The 25,042-nt window shown below is 33.5% G+C and overlaps 1 protein-coding gene across 1 annotated transcript in view; it reads right to left on the bottom strand.

Annotated features, from left to right (window-relative positions):
- Window positions 1–25,042, bottom strand: part of LOC129219856 (peroxidasin-like) — a 150,358-nt gene that overhangs the window by 28,018 nt on the left and 97,298 nt on the right. Inside the window, exons 3-11 of the mRNA XM_054854166.1 lie at window positions 21,986–22,057; window positions 19,155–19,226; window positions 16,048–16,119; window positions 15,891–15,962; window positions 14,184–14,347; window positions 11,559–11,676; window positions 9,281–9,465; window positions 5,942–6,211; window positions 3,855–3,971 (exon numbers count right to left, since the gene is read on the bottom strand). Coding sequence (XP_054710141.1) covers window positions 3,855–3,971; window positions 5,942–6,211; window positions 9,281–9,465; window positions 11,559–11,676; window positions 14,184–14,347; window positions 15,891–15,962; window positions 16,048–16,119; window positions 19,155–19,226; window positions 21,986–22,057 — 1,142 coding nt within the window. The remainder of the gene's footprint in view (window positions 1–3,854; window positions 3,972–5,941; window positions 6,212–9,280; window positions 9,466–11,558; window positions 11,677–14,183; window positions 14,348–15,890; window positions 15,963–16,047; window positions 16,120–19,154; window positions 19,227–21,985; window positions 22,058–25,042) is intronic.

Genomic DNA, 25,042 nt, shown 5'->3' on the forward strand with positions numbered 1-25,042 from the left:
TTAGTAAAACATTCATTAAACATAGAAAAATATTAAAATTCCACTTGAACCGGAAGACAAAAAGAACTTAATAAAAATAGGTATAACAAATTGTTTTTTTAAAGAAATGCTTTAAAGAGCACCCCTCCACCAGGGTCCAAACTAACTTGTACCAAATTTCACAGCTGAAGGGCCTCCTCAACGTAGAAAAACGGCCGTTTTGTATGCTTGAAAAGTCACTTTCAAATTCGTGGTCTTTAGTAATATATTTTGCTCTTTAGCTCCGGTTTAAATTGAGTTCAGCCTAGGAGTTTTCGCTAAAATAGAAACCCTTATATCTGCAGTTTTAATTGAGAAAATTGGAATAAGCTTTATTTGATGCAGAAACAAAATCTTTTTTGAAAGACATAGAATGGTAAAAGGTGTGGGAAATCTTTCATCCCTTTAATAAGCAATTTACGTGAAATTCGAGCTTAATAAATTAATTACAAAAAACTAATTCAAAACTTAAAAAACAACTCTAAGTAATTTTGTACAAAATTTCAAGGCTGTAGGTGCTATGGGATCTCCTGGGTGCAGGCCTGCCACAGACTTTCTTTCACGATTTCTTTGACTGTATTTATTATTATTTTTTTAACCTATAGAAATAAATGATGAGGTGGGTGTATGTAACTACAAAATCATTTTTTGTGCACTCCACAAAATTTAGCAAATTAGGGAATCTTATAGTCATTTTTACCCTGTGTATCTATATAAATACAAGTCAAACGGTATCGTACGTGACATACAGATAAAGCCATATATATATATATATATATATATATATATATATATATACAGTGAAACCCCTCTATTACGGACACTAACGGGACAAACTTTTTTGTCCGTAAGAGAGGGGTGTCCGCTTTACAGGGTTTTTTTTAATTTAATTAACTTTAGTTATTTGTTTATGTTTTTTGAAATCTTAAATGAAATATGTGTGAATTCTACTCTTTCATATGCATAGATTTTTTTTAATTTACTAGTTTTTACCAACATATACATAATAAACAATTATTTTATCAGGTTAAATTCAAATATTACAGTTTTGCACACTCAAAGAGATTTAAATAACAGGTTCGCATAAAAATTACATACCTAATTTGTACTTTTAAAAAATTGTTCGATTGATGTCTGTTGATACGTTTTGATCGACGAAAGTCTTTCATTTTCGAAATGTATCTTAAGTTCTTGTACCAAGTCTAGTCCTTTAGGATCGTTGTGTTTAATTGAAAATTCCCTGAGTCCATCTAATACGCTTAAAGCTTCGTTAACATTTTTAATTGTTTTAACGTCTTCTTTTACGGACAGTTCATCTTCATCGTCATCCTCAACTGTATGATCTTCGTTAATTTCGAGCACTATGCTTGCAATTTCTGTTTCGCTTTCTTCAGTGAAAACTTGGTCGTCGATGGGAGCATAGTCTTCAGCGGTCACATTTGTGAACCCTGCTTGTTGCATTAACGACTGCAAATCGGATCCATCATTGTCACAATCAACTTCGTTGTCAATTTCCTCTGTGGCAGATCCTTTTTTGAATCCAACGCGATTAAAGCAACTTACTATTGTTTCTTTTTTAACTTCCTTCCATGCGTGCTTAACCCAGCTGATTGCATCTAACACATCAATTGTTTTGGACAATTCGCTACTTGTTTTAGTTTCTTCCATTTTATTGATTAAATGCTTCATAACTAGTTGTCTGTATTGAATTTTAAATGCTTGAATTATCCCAGCATCCATAGGTTGGCATTTCGATGTTGTATTTGCTGGCAAGAAGACTATTTCTATATTTTTCAAGTGAAAGTCTTTGGGATGGGAGGGCGCGTTGTCCATAAAAATAACAATATGCCTTTTTTCTCTCCCCAACTTCTTATCAAAAGTTACAAGCCAATCAGATATGACACTGGTTGTCATCCACGCTCTTCTATTTGAATACCAGTCTACAGGTAATTTTTTTATATCCAGTCCTTTAAAACACCGAGGTCTGGCTGCTTTTCCGATGACAACTGGTTTTAATTTTGTACCATCCATGCTGGCACCCAACAAAACTGTTAAGCGTTCTTTGGAGATTTTGCCACCAGAGCAGTTTTCTTTCCGTAAAGTTAAGGTTTTATCTGGCAGAGCTCTATAAAACAAACCGGTCTCATCAATGTTATAAATGTCACATGGCTCGTAATTTTCAATCAAACTAGGCACTTTCTCAAACCATTTCTCGCAAACGTCAGCATCCACATCCATGGATTCACCACATATTTTTTTAAAAACGATATCATGTCTCGTTCGAAAACAATCTAACCATCCATTGGAAGCTTTGAAATTTTCTATACCCATTTCAGTAGCTGCTTCTTTCGCCTTTTCTTGTAAAATAGGGCCAGAAATCGGAATATTTTTTGCTTCTTGCGGACACAAACCATTTAAACACAATTTCATCCACTGCAAGGGCATTATTTTTAGGAAAATCTTTTTTCTTCTCTTGGTTTCCATTTATGAACCATTCTTTCTTAAACTTCTCTTTTCCTTTTAATATACAGCAAATTTGTGTGCGTCCCACACCAAACTTTTCAGCAATGTTCCGTATTCCAATTTTATTTTTTTCTGCGAAATCTATAACTTCAATTTTTTCTTTAAGAGAAAGAGTACGACGCTGACGATGAGTATTCAGAGCCATTTCAATGAGAACGATGAAACAACTGAATGTTTTTACCCTTAAGTTTACTTTATGATATTGCATTGGCTTTACTTTTACTCTCTATAAAATATTTTTGTTAGATGGCGCGTCAACTCGGCTCCACTTAGACACAACACGCCTGCTTGTTAGTCATCTGAAAAGAAACAAGGCAACGGGGGAGGGTGGGGGTATACAGACAGAAACTTGCAGAATAATCATTTTCTCTTTTCTTTTCTTTTATTTTTGACGATTTGATGATGTTTTTTGGAATGAAAAATGCATTTCGGTGTCAAGCTGAAAATTTTTTGCTACGCAGTAGATGCAAAGTAAAATTGCAAAGAAATATTTTTTTTATCTCCGTATAAGCTGGTCGACTTTGCATTAAATGAAGCCTTTCAATGGAGTAGCTATTTAATTCTCAAGTTTTAAATACTGTCCGCAAAAAAGGATATATCAATGTAAATGACTTCGAAAAGCGTGTCCGTGTCCGTATTTGAGGGTGTCCGTACGAGAGAGGTTCCTTATACATTAGGTTTAATGTCTCTCTGCCGGGGAATTAAAAACTGTCCGCATAAGAGGGGTGTCCGCATTAAAGGGGTGTCCGTTAGGAGGGGTTTCACTGTATATATATATATATATGTGTGTGTGTGTCAAGAAACATCTGAATGCAAAAGCCCTATTCTTCTGAGGTGTAAGACTACCCTACCTCATTGGTTAAGGCTTAAATGTTTTTAATGAGGTTTTTTTTTTAAACATAATTTCAAAGTATGCTGCTTTTAAAATTTCCTCAAAACAAAAAAATATCCTCTGTGCACAAAGAGAAAGAAATGTTTATTTTTTAATGATCTCTACCCATTATACACTAAGCTTCAGTTCAAAATACTAACTTTAATTTTTAAGTATTTTCATATCTGTTCTTTTGCAAATGTTTGTTTGTAGTGTTGATTGGATTTGGTCCCTGAATGGTGACATACATAATCATAAAACCCACATAAGTTACACAATAACAATCTTACATTTTACAATCATGATGAATGATGCCAAGGTGGCTAGTTGCACTAACAAGTATGATACGAACCAATAAAACTACTCATATACATAAATAATTTAAAGACCAACTTCAAATCTTTTCAATTTTGTATTCTAAACTAGGGGACTACAGACTTACCAGCTCTGGACCATGACAACAATGGAGAGGGCGCCCCTTCGACTTGACACAGGAGTTCGACCAGATTCCCTTCAATGGCTTCTTGATCCCTGGGCCTCTCCAGGAAAACAGGAGGTGCTAAGTTGACAGTATATGAGCAGGATTTACTCTTCGATACATTCACAGGTTTCTTGGGTACATAAGAATTTAGTCACAATTAGAAAACCCTTCACAAACAGGGCCTATGTTATCAACATCAATTTATGAAATAATATACTCAATGCTTCTCAGCCTCAAAACCACTGTTTTCTAAAATATTGCAGATTTACTGGGGAAAATACCATCAACTCTTTTCAGTTACCTCCTTTGACGAGGACTGCTTGTAGACAACTATTCCCCCCCTCCCACACACATTGATGTTTATGTACATAAATAGGTTATGCACAAATACAACCTAGAAACTAATCAAAATTCATTTATGGGCGGTTGTATTGGAAATTTAGATTAAAATTTGAGTGTGGAATTTTCATGAATACAATACTGCCCTAACTTTGCACAAGGGGGAAAAAGGACACACGAAAGTTAAATTTTCATAAATCCGGAAATTAATTACATTTTTACAAGTAGGAAACTTAACTTTAATCAAAAGTTCAAAACAAATGGAAGTAGAAAATGAATAAATGAATAAAAATAAACATTGGAAAACTTTTAATCACTCTATACCAGTCGAGAAAAAGCATCCCATCAATGAACAAAAAAAATTGAAATTTATAGCAGCCATTTGTAGTAAAAACTAAATTTTGTTCATTGAAACTAAAGGAATTCATTGAGAATATGTTGCACATTTTATTCTCCAATAAATAATTCAGTATAAGGAATGGACATTTTACTGTTTTTTTTTCCTTCCTTAAAAGTGTATGTTAGTCCAAGTCACAGATATTTTTCGCACAGAATGCACTAAGGGAACATTTCAACTACCTAATAAGTATATAACTGACTATAGACTTGTTTGACACATCACAGCATTTGCTGCCCTTTTAAAGCATGCAGATGCTTTTTAAAAATGCTCTATACAACCTTGCAGTTGTTCAACTGTTGTCCAGGATGTATAGTAAACCTGCTTCATCAGAAATCAATTGTGACTTACGAGTTTGGTGCAGCATTATTTTCCATTTTTTCCTTCTTGTATTGCATATGTTTTCAAAGTATTTAATTATAAGAGCACAATAAAAAAAAGCAATGTTTAAATAAAAGTATCAAATTTAGTAATCATTGCATATTAAAATTATTTAGATTATTTCATAGAATATGCAGTGCCAAATCTACACTCTAGGACAAAATATTAAAATTCCCACCCTTAGAGTTTCAATGGAAAAAAAATATATTGTAAATTAGGAAAATTCACCATCCCTTACATACGCCGCCTGGGACAAGGAAGCCGGCTTGCTCCCCTAGATTTGGCACTGCAAATATAATTCATCCAGTTTTAAAACTCTTAAACTTCTCAGTAACAAAACATTTGCTTTTGTATTTCCTGCTCTCCACTGTTCTCCGAAGCAAGAAGAAGCTCCTTCTTTTCTTGGAGTATTGCTTTTTCACCCAAGGATGATTTGCTTAAGGTTATATTCACAATTATATATTTGAAAATAAGAATCGATAGATCTATCAACTTTTAGGATAAAAAAAATTAATGAAATACACAAAAAATAAATATTTTTACTGAAAAATAAAAGCATTTTTACTTCGGTGATCTGAAATTTAAACAAGTTTTTAATTAGATTTTATTTTGGGGAAACAATGATAAAGCATGATGTATCTGAACGAGTGATATAACAAGGCAAAATGTAACAAGGAGTTTCTGAAGTCAAATTTGCCACCCTCGACAGCTGCCTGCCCTTCCTAGAAATTCAGCACTAGCATACACATTGCACTTAGTGTGACATTTAACATAGCATGCCTAGTAAAAATTACAGACTGATAAGTCAGAGAATGGGGAAAAAAAGTCCACTTCAAAAGTGATAATTATATTTCCATATTCAACACTTTACAGTAAACTAATTACTCATAGAATTAAGAAAATAAAATTGCAATACGTTTGCTACACATACCTTCAACTATAAGCTTTGAAGATGCTGCAATGCTAGACCCATCATATGTAGCAATGCATTGGTAGGTGCCAGCATCATTTCTTTGCACATTTTTGATGGTCAACGTACCAGAGGAAGAAATATAGTAGCGAAAGATTTGAGGCAAAGCTATTCCATTCTGAGTCCAGTTTATGGTCGCCTTAGAATTGCCGGCCACACTGCATGGAAGTACAATGGTTGACCCAACCAGTACAGTTTTATCCTTTGGCTGTTCTGTGAACTTCAGAAACCCTGTTCAAAGATTTTAAACATTTGAGTTTGATCAAAACTTCATTTTGAGAGATGCTTGAAATAGAATTTTTTTGTGAATGCAATACTTTCTTTACTTCATACAAAGAAATAAAAAAGAAACATTGATTCTCTTGGAATAAAATTAACAATGTAATAAATAAATTGAAAACGAAGAATTAAACCAGCATTTATGCTGTTCTTGTTTGGTCAGCTAATCTTAAGAAAGATATTATTTTATTTGGATAGGTTTAAAGAAGGACTAGAATATAGGCTTTCAGATACAAGAGATCTAAAAGGTATAATCTGTAAAGAATAGACATGATTTAGTTGTTTAAAGTTATTAGATTTGAAAATGGTGATGGACTAAATTTTTACCAAGGTGGTAGTCGGAAACCATTGTTTCAAGCTATTCAAAACACAGGGTTAAACTTAAAACCAGGGAAATTAATATTTTAAGAAGGCTGAAGGCATTTGGAATGGTTTGTTGGAAGCAGTTGCTACTTGCAATTGGGGGACAATTATTTTAAGAGGGCATTTGATCTACATCGTTGAGATTAAGACCAGCTAGTTGGGTTGTGAGTGTATCGGGTCATTTCCTTAGTTTTTGAGTAATTAATAATTAAACTGAAACAGCACACTTTAGGCTTCCCTCCCCCCTTATAAAATATATAACTTTGCATGAACTAGAACTATTCAGAGTTTTTCTCATATGCAAGGTTGTCTTAGCACCAATAATCACTGATATCAGCCAGTATTCTAATGTTTAAGAAGGAATATTCATAAGTAGTGGCTGATAAAACTGCAATATCTCAGGGGCCAGGCAAACAACTTCTCAGAGCTTATAGGAAAATTTAGTGTAACATGGTTTCTGAAAGATTTTCTGAACAAACTAGCTTAGGCATTTCTTTTAGTCTCCCCTGCTAACAAGCACATGGGATTTGTCGGACCCTGATCATAAGGCAAAAGAATCTGAATAAAAACTCTAAACCTTTTTCTAATAAGATTAAATAGCATAAAGATAACATGTTATTTTTGAAAGAATTCTAAATTTCATTTTGTTTTCAGTAGGCAATTTTCTTTTTTGGGGTCAAGTGAGAATGTTGAAGGCAAACATTTAAATATTCAGTACCATTACTTTAAATTTTTCCAATTCACATAAAAGAAAGAAAATCCCTTGGTTTTGCTAATTTCTACTAAAGACTTTCCCTCCCCTACATCACATCAAAAGTTCTGCAATCTTACAAATCAGATCTTCCTGCACAACCCAAGACCAATATGTTACAGTCAGAAATCAGAGGCGCCTCCGAACTTGAATTTTTGGGAGGGTGGAGATTCTCAATTTACTGAATAAAACTTCGATATTTACTGAACAATAAAATAAGAACACATATACATTAGGGCTGGGCAATGCATAGTTGCATCGCAAAAAAAAAACGGTGTACATTCCACATTATTAAACCAGTTTAGAATTTTTCTCTAAACCAATGCATCAATACCACACCGACTACAAATCCAAGCACCAATGTTCAGATCAGTGGTGTTTCCATAGGGTATAATACTCCATATAAGCCATATACTCTCAAACATTTTTTAGACATATAGTGTATAACCTCAAGCTTCATAAATTTTCATATTATGACATACTATGCATATGATCACAAACACAAATTGTGCGTAGTGGATTACTGGGAGTATACCCTCAGAAAAATTGATGGGAACATCACTGGTACAGACATAAGTACACGATTGTTGCCGTTTTAATCTCTTGATCTTTTCAAATGGCAAGTGAAAGCAGAGACACCCTGGCGGGACTGTGACCATCTGAAAATGTCCTTATTCGACAATTGTTTCTGACGATTCAGTAAATTTGAAGATTGCATTGTCTTTTATTATTCTGTAAAATTCAGAGTACCATTTGGCAAATTTTAAAATTCTGTCCAACCAAAAATGTTAAGTTCTTGGCGTCTGTGTGTGGAAGATCATGAGCGAGCAAAGACCTTCACTTTTCCCGACACTGACAAGAAATGCTTTTTTTAAAGCTTCAAATGGAAAATATATTGATGAGCAAAGTTTATTTTATAATCATTCACCAAAGGAAAAAAAACAATGCTTTACGCGCAATATAGCAACAAAGATTGCATGCACGTATTTTGGTGTTTCAAGGAACCCCTTTTTGAATGCACACACACAAGGAGAGATTGCTTCCATAAGCTCACATCTTTTTGCATTAAAAAAATAGGTTCAATGTAATCTCAAAACACATGTCTGTAATATTTATTGCTGTCTTGCACTTTCAATGCCGTTTTTTCTATTACTGACAATTTCTTGCTGGTGCTACCAAAAAAAAAACTTACATCATGATGCATTGCAACATCACGATTTAAGGTTGGTGATGCATCAAGATGTAGAAATTCTTACACTGCCCAGCTTGTAACATCTTTTACATAGATGTAACTGGGATAGATAGATGTAGATTATACATAGATGGACTTCTCTTACATAGCCCTAATACACATACCTACATCTAATGGGAAGATATATTGTGCATTTGAAAAAAATGCAATACTGTATTCAAATTTGCCCAATCATCAGCAAAAAATGCCGAAGAAGGCATTTTTTGAGAAGTCACAGTGACCGCCCATTGGGGTGTCCCCTGTATAAATTATATATATTTTATGTTTCAGATAGTGTTTTATATAAATTTTGCTTATTATATTGTAGCAAAACATGCATTTATGCAAACAAATATTCTAATGATAATTTCATTTAACTTACAAGCTCTTGTGAAATATAATTGCTCAATTTATTAGTTCACCTATTTATTTGAAATCAAGTTCAATGAATTATAATTGTTTTCACATTTAATAAAATGTAGTAAACTGGGGGAGAGGGGGGGGGAATCAAGGACCTTAAATGATTATGCAAACAAAGATGCAATTCTCAATGGAAATTTCAATATGTCCATTTAATCTTGTGTGTGGGGGGGGCGGGGGGCAACAATTTTGAAACAACATAAAAATGCTAAAATTTCAATCAGGTTATCAAGTCCTTTTGACTTTTCTCATTTACCATTAATTTTGTTTTCTTTCGAAGAAAGATAATGCATCTTGGCTGGCCTAGATTTGATTTCTCCAGCTGGATTTTTTGCCATGCACTCATACACTCCAGCATCTAAATCTTGGGTTTCCGTTATCATCAGGGTGCCATCAGAGAGAATACTATAGCGTTCTTCTTGTTCTGGCAGTATTTCATTACTGCAAGAAAAGAAATAAAATTGCTTTTTAACTTTTGTAAATTAAAATAGACATTATTTTTAAAGATGGTTGCATCACTGCTAGAATTGCCATACATGCAGCTTTTTTTTTAATTTTAGATTCAATATATCGTCATTTGTATACGAATATAAAATACTTTTTATGGACTGGAAACAAAAAGTAATTAATAATATGCTTGCGACCAACCACAAAATAATTCATATTTGGAAAAACAAATGATATAGTAAACTCCCAATTATCCATCAGGGTTGATATAAAAAGTTTTTTTTTTTTTTTTGAAAAAACCAAAAAAAAAAGTTTTTTGGTTTAAACCTGGTTTATTTGGTTTTTATTACTTTTTGTAATAAAAAAAGAATTTTATTTTAAGAAAATCATGAAGATTTTATGAATTAATTGTTAAGGAATGTTTAATATTCATATTTGTACCTAATTTCTTTGTAATTAAATAATTAAGAGTAAATTCTTGCAATTTCATTTCCTCATGCTTAGACATTTCTATATTTATATTGTTTGAAAATCTATAACTATTATAAAAAAAATACAATATGTAAATGGGTCTTGGTATAAATAATCAAAGAAATAATTCACAGTGATAGTTTAGGCATTATTAATTACAAGTAACCAAGATTCTTGCAAATTAATGTCTTCATAATCCTAGCTATCTACTATAGATAAAAAAATAAAAGTAAAATCACACATTCTTAAACCAGGGTTCGTTGATTTAAATAAGCTTGATTTAAATTGTGATTGAAATCATGGGAAAAAATTAGTGAGTGAAAATAGAGTGAATATTAAAAGTGATTTTAAAAAAAATCATTGATTTAAATCAATTGATTTGAATTAAGTGATTTTTTTAACAAAATCATTAATCAAAATCAGTTGAATAAAATTTCACTTTAAAAACTTGAAATAAGCGTTGAAACAAAAATAAAGATACTTTTCATTTATTTGTATTTTAATAATGCGAAGTTAGCTTGAAAAAAGAATAAAATATGATTCTCATATCGGATGTAAAAAGATTGCACTTTTCAAAATGTAGGCATTTAAAGAAAAAAAAACGGTAAATAAAAGAGTTAATTTAAAGTCAATCATCCTTGTTAGCATTGGAAAAACAAACCCATATAATTTTTTACCAAAATAATAGTTACTGATTGCATCGCAGATACGCAAATATTGCATAACAGGTGAGAATATTTTTTAATCAAGTGACTAAAGATGTAATGCCAGTCGCTAAGTGGCGAAGTTGGTAACCCTATCTGAAGCGATCATTTTTTCCCCACCAGTACTATCCGTTTGCAGTTCTAAGTTCATTTTCTGATATATATTATTATTGTTTATTAAATCATGAGTGGGGAGAAAAGTGCTTAGGAGGCAAAGTGCTTATGAGCTGCCTTTTCAGAGCAGAGAAGATGGCAACAACGCCACAAAATAGCTATGATAAAACAAACAAGCAAAATTATTTAAAACCAAACTGACTTTCAGCTGTTAATTTCTTTCAAAGAAACAAACAAGCATTATATTAATTTGGCAGTTAGTAGTTATTTATGGCTTGCAGAAGCGGCACAAGAGCAGATTTTTTTTTTTTTTTTTTTTTGCAAAATTAGAGGGATGAGCTTATACAAAATCTGCTAATTTAACTTTAAAAAAGGTTTTAAAAATTATTGTTTTTATACATGGAAAAATATGCGTTATTTTGATTTCAGACTTGCTCTTTCAATAAACAGTTTGTGAAAGATCCGTTTTTGTTTATCAGAATTTTGTGAAGGGTCCGTTAACGGACCCAAATTTCCTCTGGCCAGACCCCTGGTTACATCAAAAACATATAGGGGAAGGGAGAGGAATTTTTTCAGATTGTTCAAAAATAGAATTTCACATTTTAAGTTAAAATAGGTGCATTTATCTACATTAAGGAAATCATTGCCTTTTCTTTTTTTTTTCAATTTGAAAGAACACAGATAATTTACACCGCAGATAAGCCACCCACGGATACAGATTTTAATGTGTGACGCCAAGATGCTAGCTTTTCAATGAAATTATCATGATGCAATTCAACAAAAAATATTCTAAATTACCTGTTATGTAACCACACTATATCTGGTTTGGGATCCCCATCAGCCTTGCAACTAAAATATGCAGTGCCACCAAAAGATACATCTACATCGTTGGGCTCTTCAGTTAGTTTCGGCCTTTCTGAAAAGTTTAAAAATTAAATTAGAGTCAGAAAAATATACTATAGACTCTCTATTTTGAACACTCATGGAACCGAACAAAAGTCTTCAGATTATGGGGGTGTTCATCATAAAGGGAAACAGAAGTAATGCATGTGTGCTTGCTACTATCAAAAAATGTGTTCAGAATATCAGGGTGAGTAAGAATATTGGTTCAGAATATCGGGGTGATTCATATTAAAGTGTTCAGGTAGAGAGTCCACTGTATCAGTTCTTTGTAATTATTTCAGTATGAAAAAATATTTTGCAACTGGAACATTGAATCACGCTAGGAGATACACCATATGACCAAAAGTATTGGGACACTTTCGAAAATTCACATTTTTAAGGATTTCCCAAGAAATAAGAGACTAATTGCTTTGAAACTATTTTCACATAAAAGGTATGCTCCAGCTGCCATTTTCCAAGAAAAGTTGTACCACAGTTGGGTTTGGGGGATCAGCAGCAAATTGAGGAAAACAAAAATGTTTTTTGATCATCATTCATTGTTAAAAGCTGAGAATAAACTGTAAATTTTAGAAGTTAGTTAGCTTACTATGTACAGTGGCGGATACAAGGGTCAAGACCCCCCAAACCCCCGGTAATATTTGAATGTTTGTTTGAAAAAATAAAAAAAATGTTGAAACTATGAGAAAAACCAAATGTCTTTTTGAATTCCATTTTTTAGAGCATTAAAACAGTGATGAATATGAAGGGGGGGAGAGGTCATGGGAGTAGTGATCTCCCCCCCCCCATCTGTGACAATACTTTTTAATCTGTTGTAAGCTTCATTGCATTTGAGTAGTGAAAATGATTGCTTGAAAAAGAAAGAAAAGAAAACCTGATTGAAACCACAAAAATAATTAATAAATAAGTAATAAATAATTTTTGAATTTCTTTTCTGGGGGTACTATATGTCACTTTTTTATTTATTCGTTAGGCAGTAAAATAGCTTTGCTTAAGACAGTCTATCTTCAGCCGCCAGTATAACGAAAAAAAAAGTATCTGCCGCCTTATCCTCAATAGTTATTGTAATGTGTAAATACTTTTTGTGTAAAGTTGTTTTGGCTCATAACGCGCAAAGTATGGTATCTAAGCTTACCAAACTTTCAGAAAACTTAACAGCATACGAGAAAAGAAAAAAAAACTGAAATTTGAAATTGAAATGTTGAAAATTTGATAAAATATGGACATTTACAGGAATTAACTTTTGCTGTGCATGTTCAATATCTTAAAAATTCAGAAAGTTATCAGCAACATAATGAGCTGAATTCGAATAACTGTTGGATGGGGGACGATATGTGAGGGATCGTTCGCAAATAATATGTTTTTATCATGAACCACACTGAACAATTGCAAGCAAATGTAGGAAATTTGCGAACGATCGCTCACGATTTGTCGCCTATTCAAGAATTATTGAAGCGTAGCTGATTTGATCACTAATAACTTTCTGAGATTGTAAGATATTGAACTGGAATTTTAATATGAGTTGAGGGATCTAGTTGAGTTTTAGATTATGAAAACTATAAATTACTATCTTTCGTGCATGCGCAGTAGAAAATTACTTTAAATATTCATATTTTATCAAATTTTCAACCTTTTAATTTCGAATTTTAGTATTAGACATCTCTTGTATGCTGTCGAATATTCTAAAAGATTGGTAAGCTTCGATGTCAAACTTTGCGCATTAAAAAGCCAAAAATCTTTAAATAAAATTTGTGGTTTTGAAAAGAAATGCTTCTTCATGAATATCAGTGTTCCTGTCTCAAAAGTATGTAAAATAATTGTACATAATAAGCAAACCAATTTCTGAAGTTTAGTTTATTCTCTGGTTTTTACAATGAATAATGATCAAAAAATATTTTTGTTTCCCTCAATTTGTTGCCGATCCCCAAAATGCAAGGCTGATATAACTTTGATTGAAAAATGACAACTGGAGTATACCTTTTGTGTGACAAAAGTTGCAAAGCAATTAGTTTCTTATTTATTGAGAAATCCTTAAAAATTTAAACATTTTTCCAATGGACAAAGAAAATTAATGTTACAATCAAATCATTTTCTATATCAACTGATATAAAATAGCAGAAATTTATACCACAAAAGCAATGAATTTTTAAAAGACTGTCATCAAGAATAGGTTACAATATTATTTTCATGAAACTTAAAATTTTCTTCTATTTCAGAGGTTAGCAAGAATCTATTTTGAGCTACCACTATAAATATAGTAGTCAAATGATATTACACATTAATATATAAAGCAGATTTTCAAACATTGCAGGGAAAGTGAAAAAAAAAATTAAATCACCACGACAGCTTTTAGTTCAAGTATTAACAGATAAAAAATTATAAAAAAAAAAAAAACAGCCATGAAACAAATGACAACACTATTAACTTTTATAGTTGACTTATCTTTAATTATTTCTACAACTACCAGTGCCATGCTGGTACTGCCCCCCCCCCCCCCTAGTTATAAAATATATATATTCTTACCACAATGAAAATCATTAGAACTCAGAGCAGCTAACGGTTTTCCACGCATGGTATTTGGGTATTCACAAGTCACTGCAGCTTGAGTGGATGCATGATTTTCTTTCAACATGTCAGCAAGCCACATCATCTCACAATCACAAATCAGTGCATTTGAATCCAGCCTCCTAAAATATAGTTACCAACTTTATTTTACATTCATTACATAAAAAACAAAAATTGAAATCCATTTTCAATCAATATATTATAAATGAAGAGAAAGAAAAAAAAAAAGATAAAAAAAACAGGATGAAAATTAATTTTGACAAAATTCTGTATTTAATTCAGTGGTGCAGCAAAATGGTGATACAGGGCATGTTCTCCCTTAGTTTTATTTTAACTCTTTGTCTCTCTCTTAATTGTACATCCTTATTTCAACATCAGTATTATTTCAATAAGTGTTATTTATGCCTGAATCTCAAACATTCTCTCATCTTTCTGTTAAGCACTGCACAGCTGGTTTTATTCTTTACTAGTGGTACCCGTACAGCTTTGCTCATAGTAGAAAATTAAAAGGTCATTTGGTTCACCTGTATATTTACAAATAATGGATGAAGAATTTCTCGCCAATTGGCAATGTTTATTTCCTCGCCCATGCTACGGTTCCACGTTATGATAATTTGCAGGGTCAAATGTTCTTAAAGTTGGAATAGACCAAGAACAAAATTGAATTTTCGAAAAATCGCTTTGAGGTGCACACCCCCATGCTACAAACTAACTTAGTGCCAAATTTCATGAAAATCGACTGAAGGGTCTAGGTGCTATGTGCATCACAGAGATCCAGACATCGAGACTTTAAGCTTTATTATTAACTAGTGGCACTCGCACGGCTTCGCCCGTAATATAAAAATTAAAGGTCTTTTGGTTCGCTTGTATATTTACAAATAATGTATGGTGAATTTTCTCGCCAATTGGCTTGTACCGATGTTACAGTTCCACGTTATGATAATTTCGTATCTCGCCAATTGGCTTGTGCCCATGTTACGGTTCCACGTTATGATAATTTCATAATTTATGATAGTTTTTTTCTTAAAATTGGAATAAAAAAAGAACCACATTGAATTTTCGAAAAATCGCTTCGAGGTGCACACCCCCATGCTACATACTAACTTTGTGCCAAATTTCATGAAAATCGGCCGAACGGTTTAGGCGCTATGCGCGTCACAGACATCTAGACATCCTACAGACATCCAGACATCCTCCAGACAGAGAGACTTTCTGCTTTATTATTAGTAAAGATAAAGATCAAGAAAACTCTGCATTTCTTCCAAATACAAGTCGTGATTTTTTTTTTTCGGAAGTACCAAAAAACATGTGAAAACACTAGCTGCTTTTAAAATAAAAAGAGAAATGTGAAAAATGAAAGCACATTGTAATTTCAAATACAGCCCTCTAGTTCCCATGAAACATTATCAGATTCAGTTGAAACCAGTTTTCAATCAGCAATCATTGAAATCTAGTATATAGTGAGATTAGATTTTTTTGATGCAATAACTTTATTAGCCCATAATGTGTTAATTTAACATTGAAGACCCAAATGAGCAGGAGAATAGAAACTATATTAAAAATGCAGAAGCTGAATAAACACTTCAGGAGGAAAAAAAAACCCTTGAAATGATACTAATCAGCCAATCCTAGCATTAAGCAGGCATTAACTCATAGCATACTTACAATCTTCTTAGTGATTTCAACTTCTTAAAAGCTCCATATGGAATTTTTGAAAGCTTATTGTTATGTAAAAATCTGAAAAACGAAAAATAATATTTTTACAATGAAATATCTTCAAATAAGTATTGTGAGTGGAATAGGTCTCAAATTTTATACTTACAATCTTTCCAGTGCAGGCAAATCGGAAAATGTCTCAGGTTCAAATTTTTCAATTTTGTTGAAATGAATGTATCTGGTACAAAAATGAAATAAAGAAAAAGAGATGCAAAATATATTCTGTATCTTTAAAAACAATGCAAAATATGTACTTTTCAGTAACATACATTTTCCAAGAACTTTAAAAATACCAAGTGTAAAATAGGAAGTACATGCGACTTGATAAAAAGAACATTTATTATTCTTGCAGGTAACATAAAACTGACTAAATTTACTAGTTTGACGTTTCAAAACGATGTTACTGCACTTAGCTTCCAGTTACTGGACTTGACATCTAAATATTGCAGTTCAGCAATGAAAATGATCGCTTCTCAGCAAAATGATAGCAAATGGAAAAGAAGTCATCAAAAATAATTTGCTGGCAGGGCATCGATCTAAGGAAGCTAACAACTTTCTTTCTTTCTTTCAAATGTTTATTGAGGCTTCTGAAAGCTAACATCAGCAGCACGTGTGTTTGTTTTGGTTTCATTTTTCAGTTGTTGCCAACTTTGTTCTCCGGCTTCAAGTATCTCATTCACGTGGACGAACCATTGGCTACGTTCGCATAGAGCAACCAGTCGACCGCGATTAACCGAAGTCGTCCCAATAGCTTCACCGTAAATCCATCGGTCTACCGCAAGGATTGAACTTTGCAGGGATGCCCACTAAGCGGGGGTAAAGAAGCATTGAAATTTTTAGGGGGGGGGGGGGGGTATTTTTCTCATGGGGGGTCTTCACGGTCATTTAGGGGGTGCCCTAGGCACCCCTAGAACTTTGAACCACGTAAATTTTTGATAAAAAATAAATATTTTTCCCTTGCGCGTTATTTATCTGCCCAAGTAACAGCGTTATTAACCAAAAGCGTTCGATAGAGCATCGGTTGGTGAACGATCAACTGGTTAATAACAGCTGACGTATTAGCTGTCATGTGATCAAACTAAGGCCGACCACGGTCGACCAGTAGCTTTATGCAAACTTAACCATTAATTCGGACTTCGACTACGTATAGTTATTGATTTCAAAAAAAAAAAAAAAAACACAGACAGCGTTTGAGATACGGGAACAAATTTCGGGAAATTTTGGGAGTAAATCCGGTACTTATAGGGGAACATCGGGAATTTTGGAAGTCGTTGAAACTCGATATAAGAACTAGAGTCCGGAACTCTAATAAGAAACTTGAAATAAGATGGTTAAGGGCACCAGTCAGGCTCGTCATTTAGGGGGAGGGCGTGCCAGATAAGGGGGGGGGGGAGTAAGCTCGATGCCTTACCCCTGGCGGTCACTCGTGTAGGGGGCGAATTCACGTTATTTCTGGGTTTTTTTCGTTGATACTAGATGTAAAAACTTGAAGGACGATGTACAGACGGCAGTTTCAAGATTTGCCCCGGCTCGGAGAAATCATAGATCCGGCACTGATTTTTTTAGTGACCGGTTATTCAATCCAATGAGAGCAAATACTCTTTTTGAGAGTCAAATTTTGGTACTGCCTTTTGATTCGCCAAATGCTACATGGCATTGTCAATCAATCTCGTACTGCGATTACTCAAATGGTGAAGCCAGAGCCCGATTGATATCAAGGAGGGGGGGGGGGGGGGGGTCAAAGCCAAATAATTTTTTGGGGTTGCTCTGTATTCAAACTTTACAATTTTTGCCAATGGGTAAAACAATTTTAACCATTGACTAAAACAATTTTTGCCATTTGGGAGCCCTTAAATAGTGGAAGTCATACGCAACGGCTTAGGGGCCATTTATTAATTACGTAAGGATTATTTTGGTAATTTTTGACTCCCCTCCGCCCATGTAAGGATACATAAGATTTTTCACCCCCTTCCGCCACTTACTATTCTTACGTAAGATTCCATTCCGTTTCCAAAATAAAATAACGAATCCACGAATTTTTTATCACTGGAATCGTTATTAACTTCCCTATTATTATATTAAACCTTATTGTATCAAGAAATATTTACTAAAAAGTTGGAATCTAGACTAAATGTTTCTCCGACATTATTTTTTGTATATGATGCGATACTAATTAAAAATAAAACATGCCATGCATAGTGCGATTTTTAATTTTTTTTACACCATTTATTCTTTGTAAAACAAATAAAAAAAGCTCATCCTAATAAGTTTTTTTATCCTCCAGACGCAAATGAAATATCCTTGCCGAACCACTTGACCGCGCAATTTCTAATATAAAATATCGGCTTGAAAAATATTACGTAAGAATGCGTTTGGACCCCCCTCAAGTAAGGGTATGTAGAGATTTTTCCAACCCCCCCTCCCCTTCGGGACATTACGTAATTAATGAATCGTCCCTTAATCGGCCTATTCAGTAATTAGGCCCTATATGAACTACAACTACGACCAGTTAACTGCAGTGACCCTGTAAGCAGGGGCGGACTGAGTTCGGCAAGCGGGCACACAAGTTCAAGGGCGCAAAGAGGAAAAAAAAAAGACGAAGGTGCACAGGTTTAAGGGGGTCAAAAAAAAATGGCACGCAGGTTCGAGAAATAAATAAATATAATTCATGAAAAACCGAAGGCACGCAGGTTTGAGGGCGCAAGGGTGTACAGGTGGTCAGGCCAATGGATCGGTTCGCCCCTTCCTGGAAGAAGTCTTCTGGAAGTAGATTCCTTCCCGTGGAAGTCGATTGACTCATTTGAATTCGACCATGATATTTCCGGTTAAACGATGGATATCAGAACGCTTCTGGCCAATTCTCAGTGAGTCGGTATTAATCAGGGGTGCCCACCTAGGGGGGCACGTGCAGACTGCCCTAGTGCAGACCTGGCGCAGACTGCGCCATTGAAATTTTTAGAAGAGGTTGTTTTGAGGGGCATTTTTTTCATTTGGGGTGACGGTTCTTCACGATATTGAGGGGATTACGCCCTTGCCCTTAGGGGGCGAGCACCCCTGTATTAAGTCATCGTCTTATTCGAAAGCGACCTATGCAAACTATTAAAACGTGCACTATGGAAATCTGTGTACGAGGAGTTGTGGTAAATTTTAGAAATTATGCAATAATGAATTAAGACAGTTCCTTATTTTGTCGCCCATAGAATGCGTACTTACAATTGTTCCACCTTTTTAAGACCTTTAAATGCAGTGCCAGCAATAGTTTTAATTCTGTTCTTGTAAAGATACCTAAAACAGAAGGAAAAATTACAAATGTTTCTTATATTTCAATAATGTAATATATATTATGTTACAAAAAAGTTCATCAAATAAAGTTTATTACTTCATCAATGATTGTCTATCTCCACTTTCAAATGTATCCAAGGAGGTAACAAATTCATTATAAGAGTTACATTTGATGTAGGCTTTCTTAACGATACCAAATTCGAAGAGATTGGATAATTTCTTAGCATAGACGTACGCTCAATGGCTCAATTGGGCGTAAAAATGGTTTTTAATTAATACATAGCGTCCTACGAAGATAGACTGGTTTATCTCGTAAAATTTCAAATACTTTGATACCTGGTTCTACTCTGAACTCTAGCATGTTCTCGAGGATTTTGTATTCGAGGAGGATATAACTTCCTCAGTCAGAGGACCAGCTTTGTCTGATAAATATTAAAATTTTTTGTTTTAGTTGACAAACACAAAAAGTCTAAACACATAAAGGTACAGAAAAAATGTTAAAAAAATTATCTGAATTTTTATTTTTTGCGAAAACTAGTGTCTCCCCCTAGGAACGGAAGCGACACTGAAGTAGTAGTGCTCAAAATCAAAAGAAGGAAGTTTGTATGTAAACTAATCATCGCACATGCAAAAACACAACATTTAAAGAATTCAGCAGCACGTTTAACAACTTTCTACTGTAAAACAAATTAAAAATAGGAACACTTGTCGATGCGCGAGCGCGTATTTAAATAAATAATTTTAAAAAAAAAATTTCATTCGACTGCAAAAAACCTATGAAAAAAAAATCTCTCAATGAAATACCCTTTTCTCAATAGTCATCTACTAACAAGAAAATTATCTAATACAGTACAGCATTGACACATTTTATTTACCTTTTAAGTAAATTTTGTTTAGTTTGAAGGAAATAAGTTCGCAAAGTTCCCCATCCTGTTTTACCCCATAAAAGAAAAATTTCCAAAGATCATTTCTTAGTGAGTGCCCTGAGCGCTTATAAGGTATAAATAAAATAATCTTATGCTCCAAATTTAAGTTTTCTAGACTCAATAGTTTTAGCTGTGCATTGATAGATCAGTCAGGACAAGCTATTTTATGTACCAAGTTCTATAATTTTATGTAACATAAATTAGTGAAGAGTTCATACTTGTTATTAATATAAATCTCACATTTATTTCTTGTTCGAAGGAGCAAGTTTTAAAAATTCTACTTTATAACATTTTTTTTCTTTTTCTTTCTTTCTTTTCTTTTTTTTTTTTTTTTGCAAACCTGATAGTACATTGCTCCTTGAACGTCACAAACCGACTCCGCTCACGTAGCGTGTTTTGTCCATTAAGAAGAAATAAAAAGTGAAGAGAGCCTTTTATTCTTGAAGCAAAGATCCTAAGCCACATGATGGCATTTGAAGTAAAAGTATTAGAAGAAATCAGGTTTCTTTCATTAGTTTTAAGCAAAACGTAACGCCATTCGTCGTAGTTGAACCACGTGACTTGGTATCTTTGTTTCAACTTTTCCTAAGCCAATGATTAGACTTTCTTCCTCCAGTTCTAATTCCTGCTTAAAGGTTTCGTCCGTATGCAGATTCAATCTGACGAGTGTACTAAATTTCATAATAATAAATTAATTTTCTGAAGAGATAGTTGGCACAGAAGTGACACTCATTCTTAATGTCTGAGGCATAAATATGTGGCGCGGCACGCATCCAAATGGAATCAACCCCTTTCTATGTCATGGTCAGCATGTCTGGAGTGTTTTTTGCCATACAAATAATTATTCTTCACCTGATATGGTTTACATCTGGAATTTTTTCATCGTCGACATTATTATTCTTGAAGTAAACCCAGAAATAAATAAGTAAATAAATAAAGTCTCATGGCAGGCAGCCGCGAAGTTAAACATTTAGGGGGGTGTTTGTGAAATTGTGTCCCCTCTTATTTTTTTTTTCCAAACGCAACTTAATACAGAAAGAGAATGTTTTTTAGCTTCTGGTTTAGGAGAGAGTCGGTACTAGATTTTAGTATTAGCAATATGAGCCTAACCGTAAGTATATTATTTACTCAATGGTCTAGGGTCGATAGTAGTTTAGGTCCGGGGGTTTTGTTTTCGAAAATTTCTCCAATTTTTACTCTCTAAAATGCATTTTTGAAAATCCTTGGTAATGTTGGAGGGAAAGGAGGTTCAGAGGCACTCACCCCGTACATTTTTCGAAATTAAAACTTTTAAAACCCAATTAGATTATCTTCGACTACGTAAAGGAATCGGGGACTGTTCCCGGAAATTTTTCCCCAAGCGAGGTATAAAGGTGCCTCTTTTTCAAAATTTGTACATTTTATTTTACTTGAATTATTTTCATTCCTTTACTTACTTATTTATTTATTTTAATTTGCTTATAAATTATTTTTTTATGATTTTTTTAATAACGTGGACAGTGTAAACATCTCCGAGGACCGGTTAGATTTTTCTCTCCGGACCAGTAGTTTAGAATCGCCGGGCTAAGCAGATAAAAATAGCAAGGGATTGTCCACTACTTAAAACAAATTTGACGTTTGTTATGTTAAATAACATCGCAAAAGTTGACCATGGCGTAGAAAATAAATGTTCTTGAGAGAAACGACATATCCATTTAACGAAATATGTATATTTTTAATGTTTAAAGAAATGTGTTAATTTAAAAAGCTGCAACAAATGATGTTGTTTAATAATACACGGTCTTTCAAAGACTTTCAAAGAGAAGATGAAAAACAGTTGGAAGAAGTTTTTCTTACAGGTATCGTAATTCTCCCAGTCCACGAAATGCTTCATCTTCAATTTTAGTAATGTGGTTGTTGTTCAACAAGCTAAAAAATATACATTTAAATTACTTTATTCAAAACAATGGAGGAGAAAATAATAAATGAAATTGAAATGCAATGTAAGTTTTAAAATTAAAATTCAGTTTAAAATATTTTATTTCAAATGAACAAAAATGTTCCAATATGAAAGAACTAAAACTTGCACAACACACAATTTTCAATTCGCAACTCCAATAAACTATAGGGGGCGCTGCAGTCACTGTCTAATGGCGGATGAAAAAGGTAAAACAAACAAATGCCGTAACTTATAACTTGCTTTGACGCTCTGTGAATGACAGTAATTTTTCATCGTGTTTATGAGAAGCTTTCTCTTTTATTCTTCTGAAACTACATTACACCACAAACTGTTTGAAGCCTATAATTTACCCCAAAGAAAGCACGTGGAATGGAACGTTTTACCTTTTTCGGCAGTCTTGTTGATCACCGCAAGGTAGCGTATTCGAGCTCTGGAGTTGTGAAATAATTAAGCAAATACATGAACACCAAAAATCATAGCAGTAAGGACAACACTGGTAATACTAAAAACAATGACAAAGAAAAAAATTACACAAACCTGAGAACATAAACTTTTTGTTTGTTACCTAAAGAAAAAAATGTGATTTTATATAATGTCTACATATGTATTGAATCCAAATTTTTAATCTGTTTACTTCTATCACGTGAGTCTTTCTTGCGAAATCAGTTTACACTTGTCACTATTCACTACGCGAATTTCATCATAAAAGTTTTAAAAATATTTTAAATTTTAAGCAAAACAATATTTAAAGCATGCAATGGATTTGTTTCCTTCAGTCAAAAGTACTACTTTTAGTCAGTAAAACTGATAGAATAAGCACAAAAAAAAAAATAAATAAAATAAATAAAATAAAATAAAAAATTTAAAAAATAAATAAATAAATAAAGAATAAATAAAAGTAACATGGAACCAGAAAAAACTTATTTTCCCAGCAGTTATTTTTATTTATTTTTTTTTTTTTCAAATGTCCGATTTGGAAATAAGGCGTGGCCTTTATGACGTCACAAGTGATGTACTTTGGCACACTACTCCATTGGCGCCCCAAATGTTTACGCTTTACTGTCAACCGCGTTGCCAGGACATGATAATTTGCCCTATACGCTAATGGCATCTGTGAATGACATTTCATCACTAGTGATGTCATGTGCAGAAGCGTAAAAATGAATTTCAATCTGCGCACCGATCAAAATAATTGTTAAAAAATATTAAACTTTGTCAAATTATTTAAAAAATGGTTAAATTCTATGCTTTTCAGCATGCTCTTTCAGAAAAAAATACTTTTAAAATTTCGGAGACTACCCCATTCTGAAATTAGTGTGTATGGTTGTTTTTACATGTCACTATAGTTGGGGCGAACATAACCTGGCAGCGTCGTAATGCTGTGATTAGGATCTGCGTAGCTTTCACTATGCTGCCAGGCAGGGGCGGACTGGTTGACTTTTGCCCAGTCGGCAAAAAAGTATTTTGGTCCACCTTTGTAAATTAAAAAAGTTAAATCAACCAGTACAGGATCTCGACTTTTCCAAGTTGAGCAAGGACATTAAACTACCGCTAGTTCCTATTTTCCTTTAAGTTTCTAAATCAAGTTTTAAAGTTCTAAAAAAAAGAAAATTGTGAAACGTAAAATAAACTAACACTGACACGTTTTTTTATATACCTTCAAAGAAGGATACTAACGGTTATAAATCTGAAAAGGCACATCTTTAGGCTTCTATGCTGACAATATAGGAAGGACACGAGGAAAAGGAGGAATCAGGTAAATTCCCCCGGAAATTTTTCGAAATTGGTTGATCTGTATAGGCATAAGGAGAAAAGAATTCGGAGAAGGGTTTCTATAGTTCCCTTCTAAGCGATCTTTTCAAAGTTGATGTCAAAAACCGCTGTTTTACAATTTTTGGTAACATTGAGGAGAGGGAAAAGAAAGGTCTCCCCCAAGATTTTGTTTTCTTAATTTTTTTTTTGAAATTAAAGTCTATTTTAGTTTATCTTTGTTTACAGTAGAATGTCAAGGGCTCTTCCCAGAAATTCTCCGAAATGAGAAATTTTAGAAATGCAAATTTTAGGTTATTCTTGGTAACATTAATGGTACAGAGCAGGGGCGGCAAATAGGGGGGTCAAGAGGGGGCGGTCGCACCCCCAAATTTTTTAAGCAGAATGATAGAAAATGGGTGAATTCAATTTATGTAAGTCGGAAATCAATGTTCATTAAAAAAAGCTCGCTGGTTCTCAGTAACTATTTGATGAAGCTCGACACATTCCCAGACTAGAAAAAGTGTTTTTCGTTATTTGGATGATAACTTAGAAATTCACGAAGTATTTTTCGGCCTTTTCTCGGCTAAATATTTCATACTTGTGTGCCCAGTGTAACGATGGTATGTCCAATATGAGAGGCTCGTGCAAAGTGGTGTGGCTGCATGGTTTTCTCAAGAAAATTCCTTGATATTTTACATTCACTTTTACGCTCATTTTTTAAGTGTATATTTATTTAATGAGTGTTCATCGCTTTCTTTTGCTAGAAACACGTTTCAGCTGCTCAATGCATTATCTGCTTTCATAGAAACTTCTTAAAAATGCATGTGCTTATTGAATTAAAAAAAAAAAAAAACATATCAACAAATACCTTTTATGGGACTCTATAGTTATGCAATCTCGAAGTGACACAAGATGGTCTTCAAGAGTTAAAATCATAAAAACCTTCCTCTATAACTTCAAAGCAGTGATTTGACGACTGTGAGAATTATTGCAAAACGATTCTTTTAAAAGCTCATGCCCTTCAGAATGTATGACTTCGTTTGAATTTTTATTCAATTTGTTTCTATTGCGGAAAGTGTTTTAAAAATGCTTTACTCTATCAAAACATCTTCAATCCGCCACACTTAATTTTCGGACTATTCAAGCCACAGTTTAATCTACAATTGATCTGTGCGTTCATACTACCATAGTTCAATCTGCAA

Source organism: Uloborus diversus, chromosome 4, assembly GCF_026930045.1.
Source record: "Uloborus diversus isolate 005 chromosome 4, Udiv.v.3.1, whole genome shotgun sequence".
NCBI lineage: Eukaryota > Metazoa > Arthropoda > Arachnida > Araneae > Uloboridae > Uloborus > Uloborus diversus.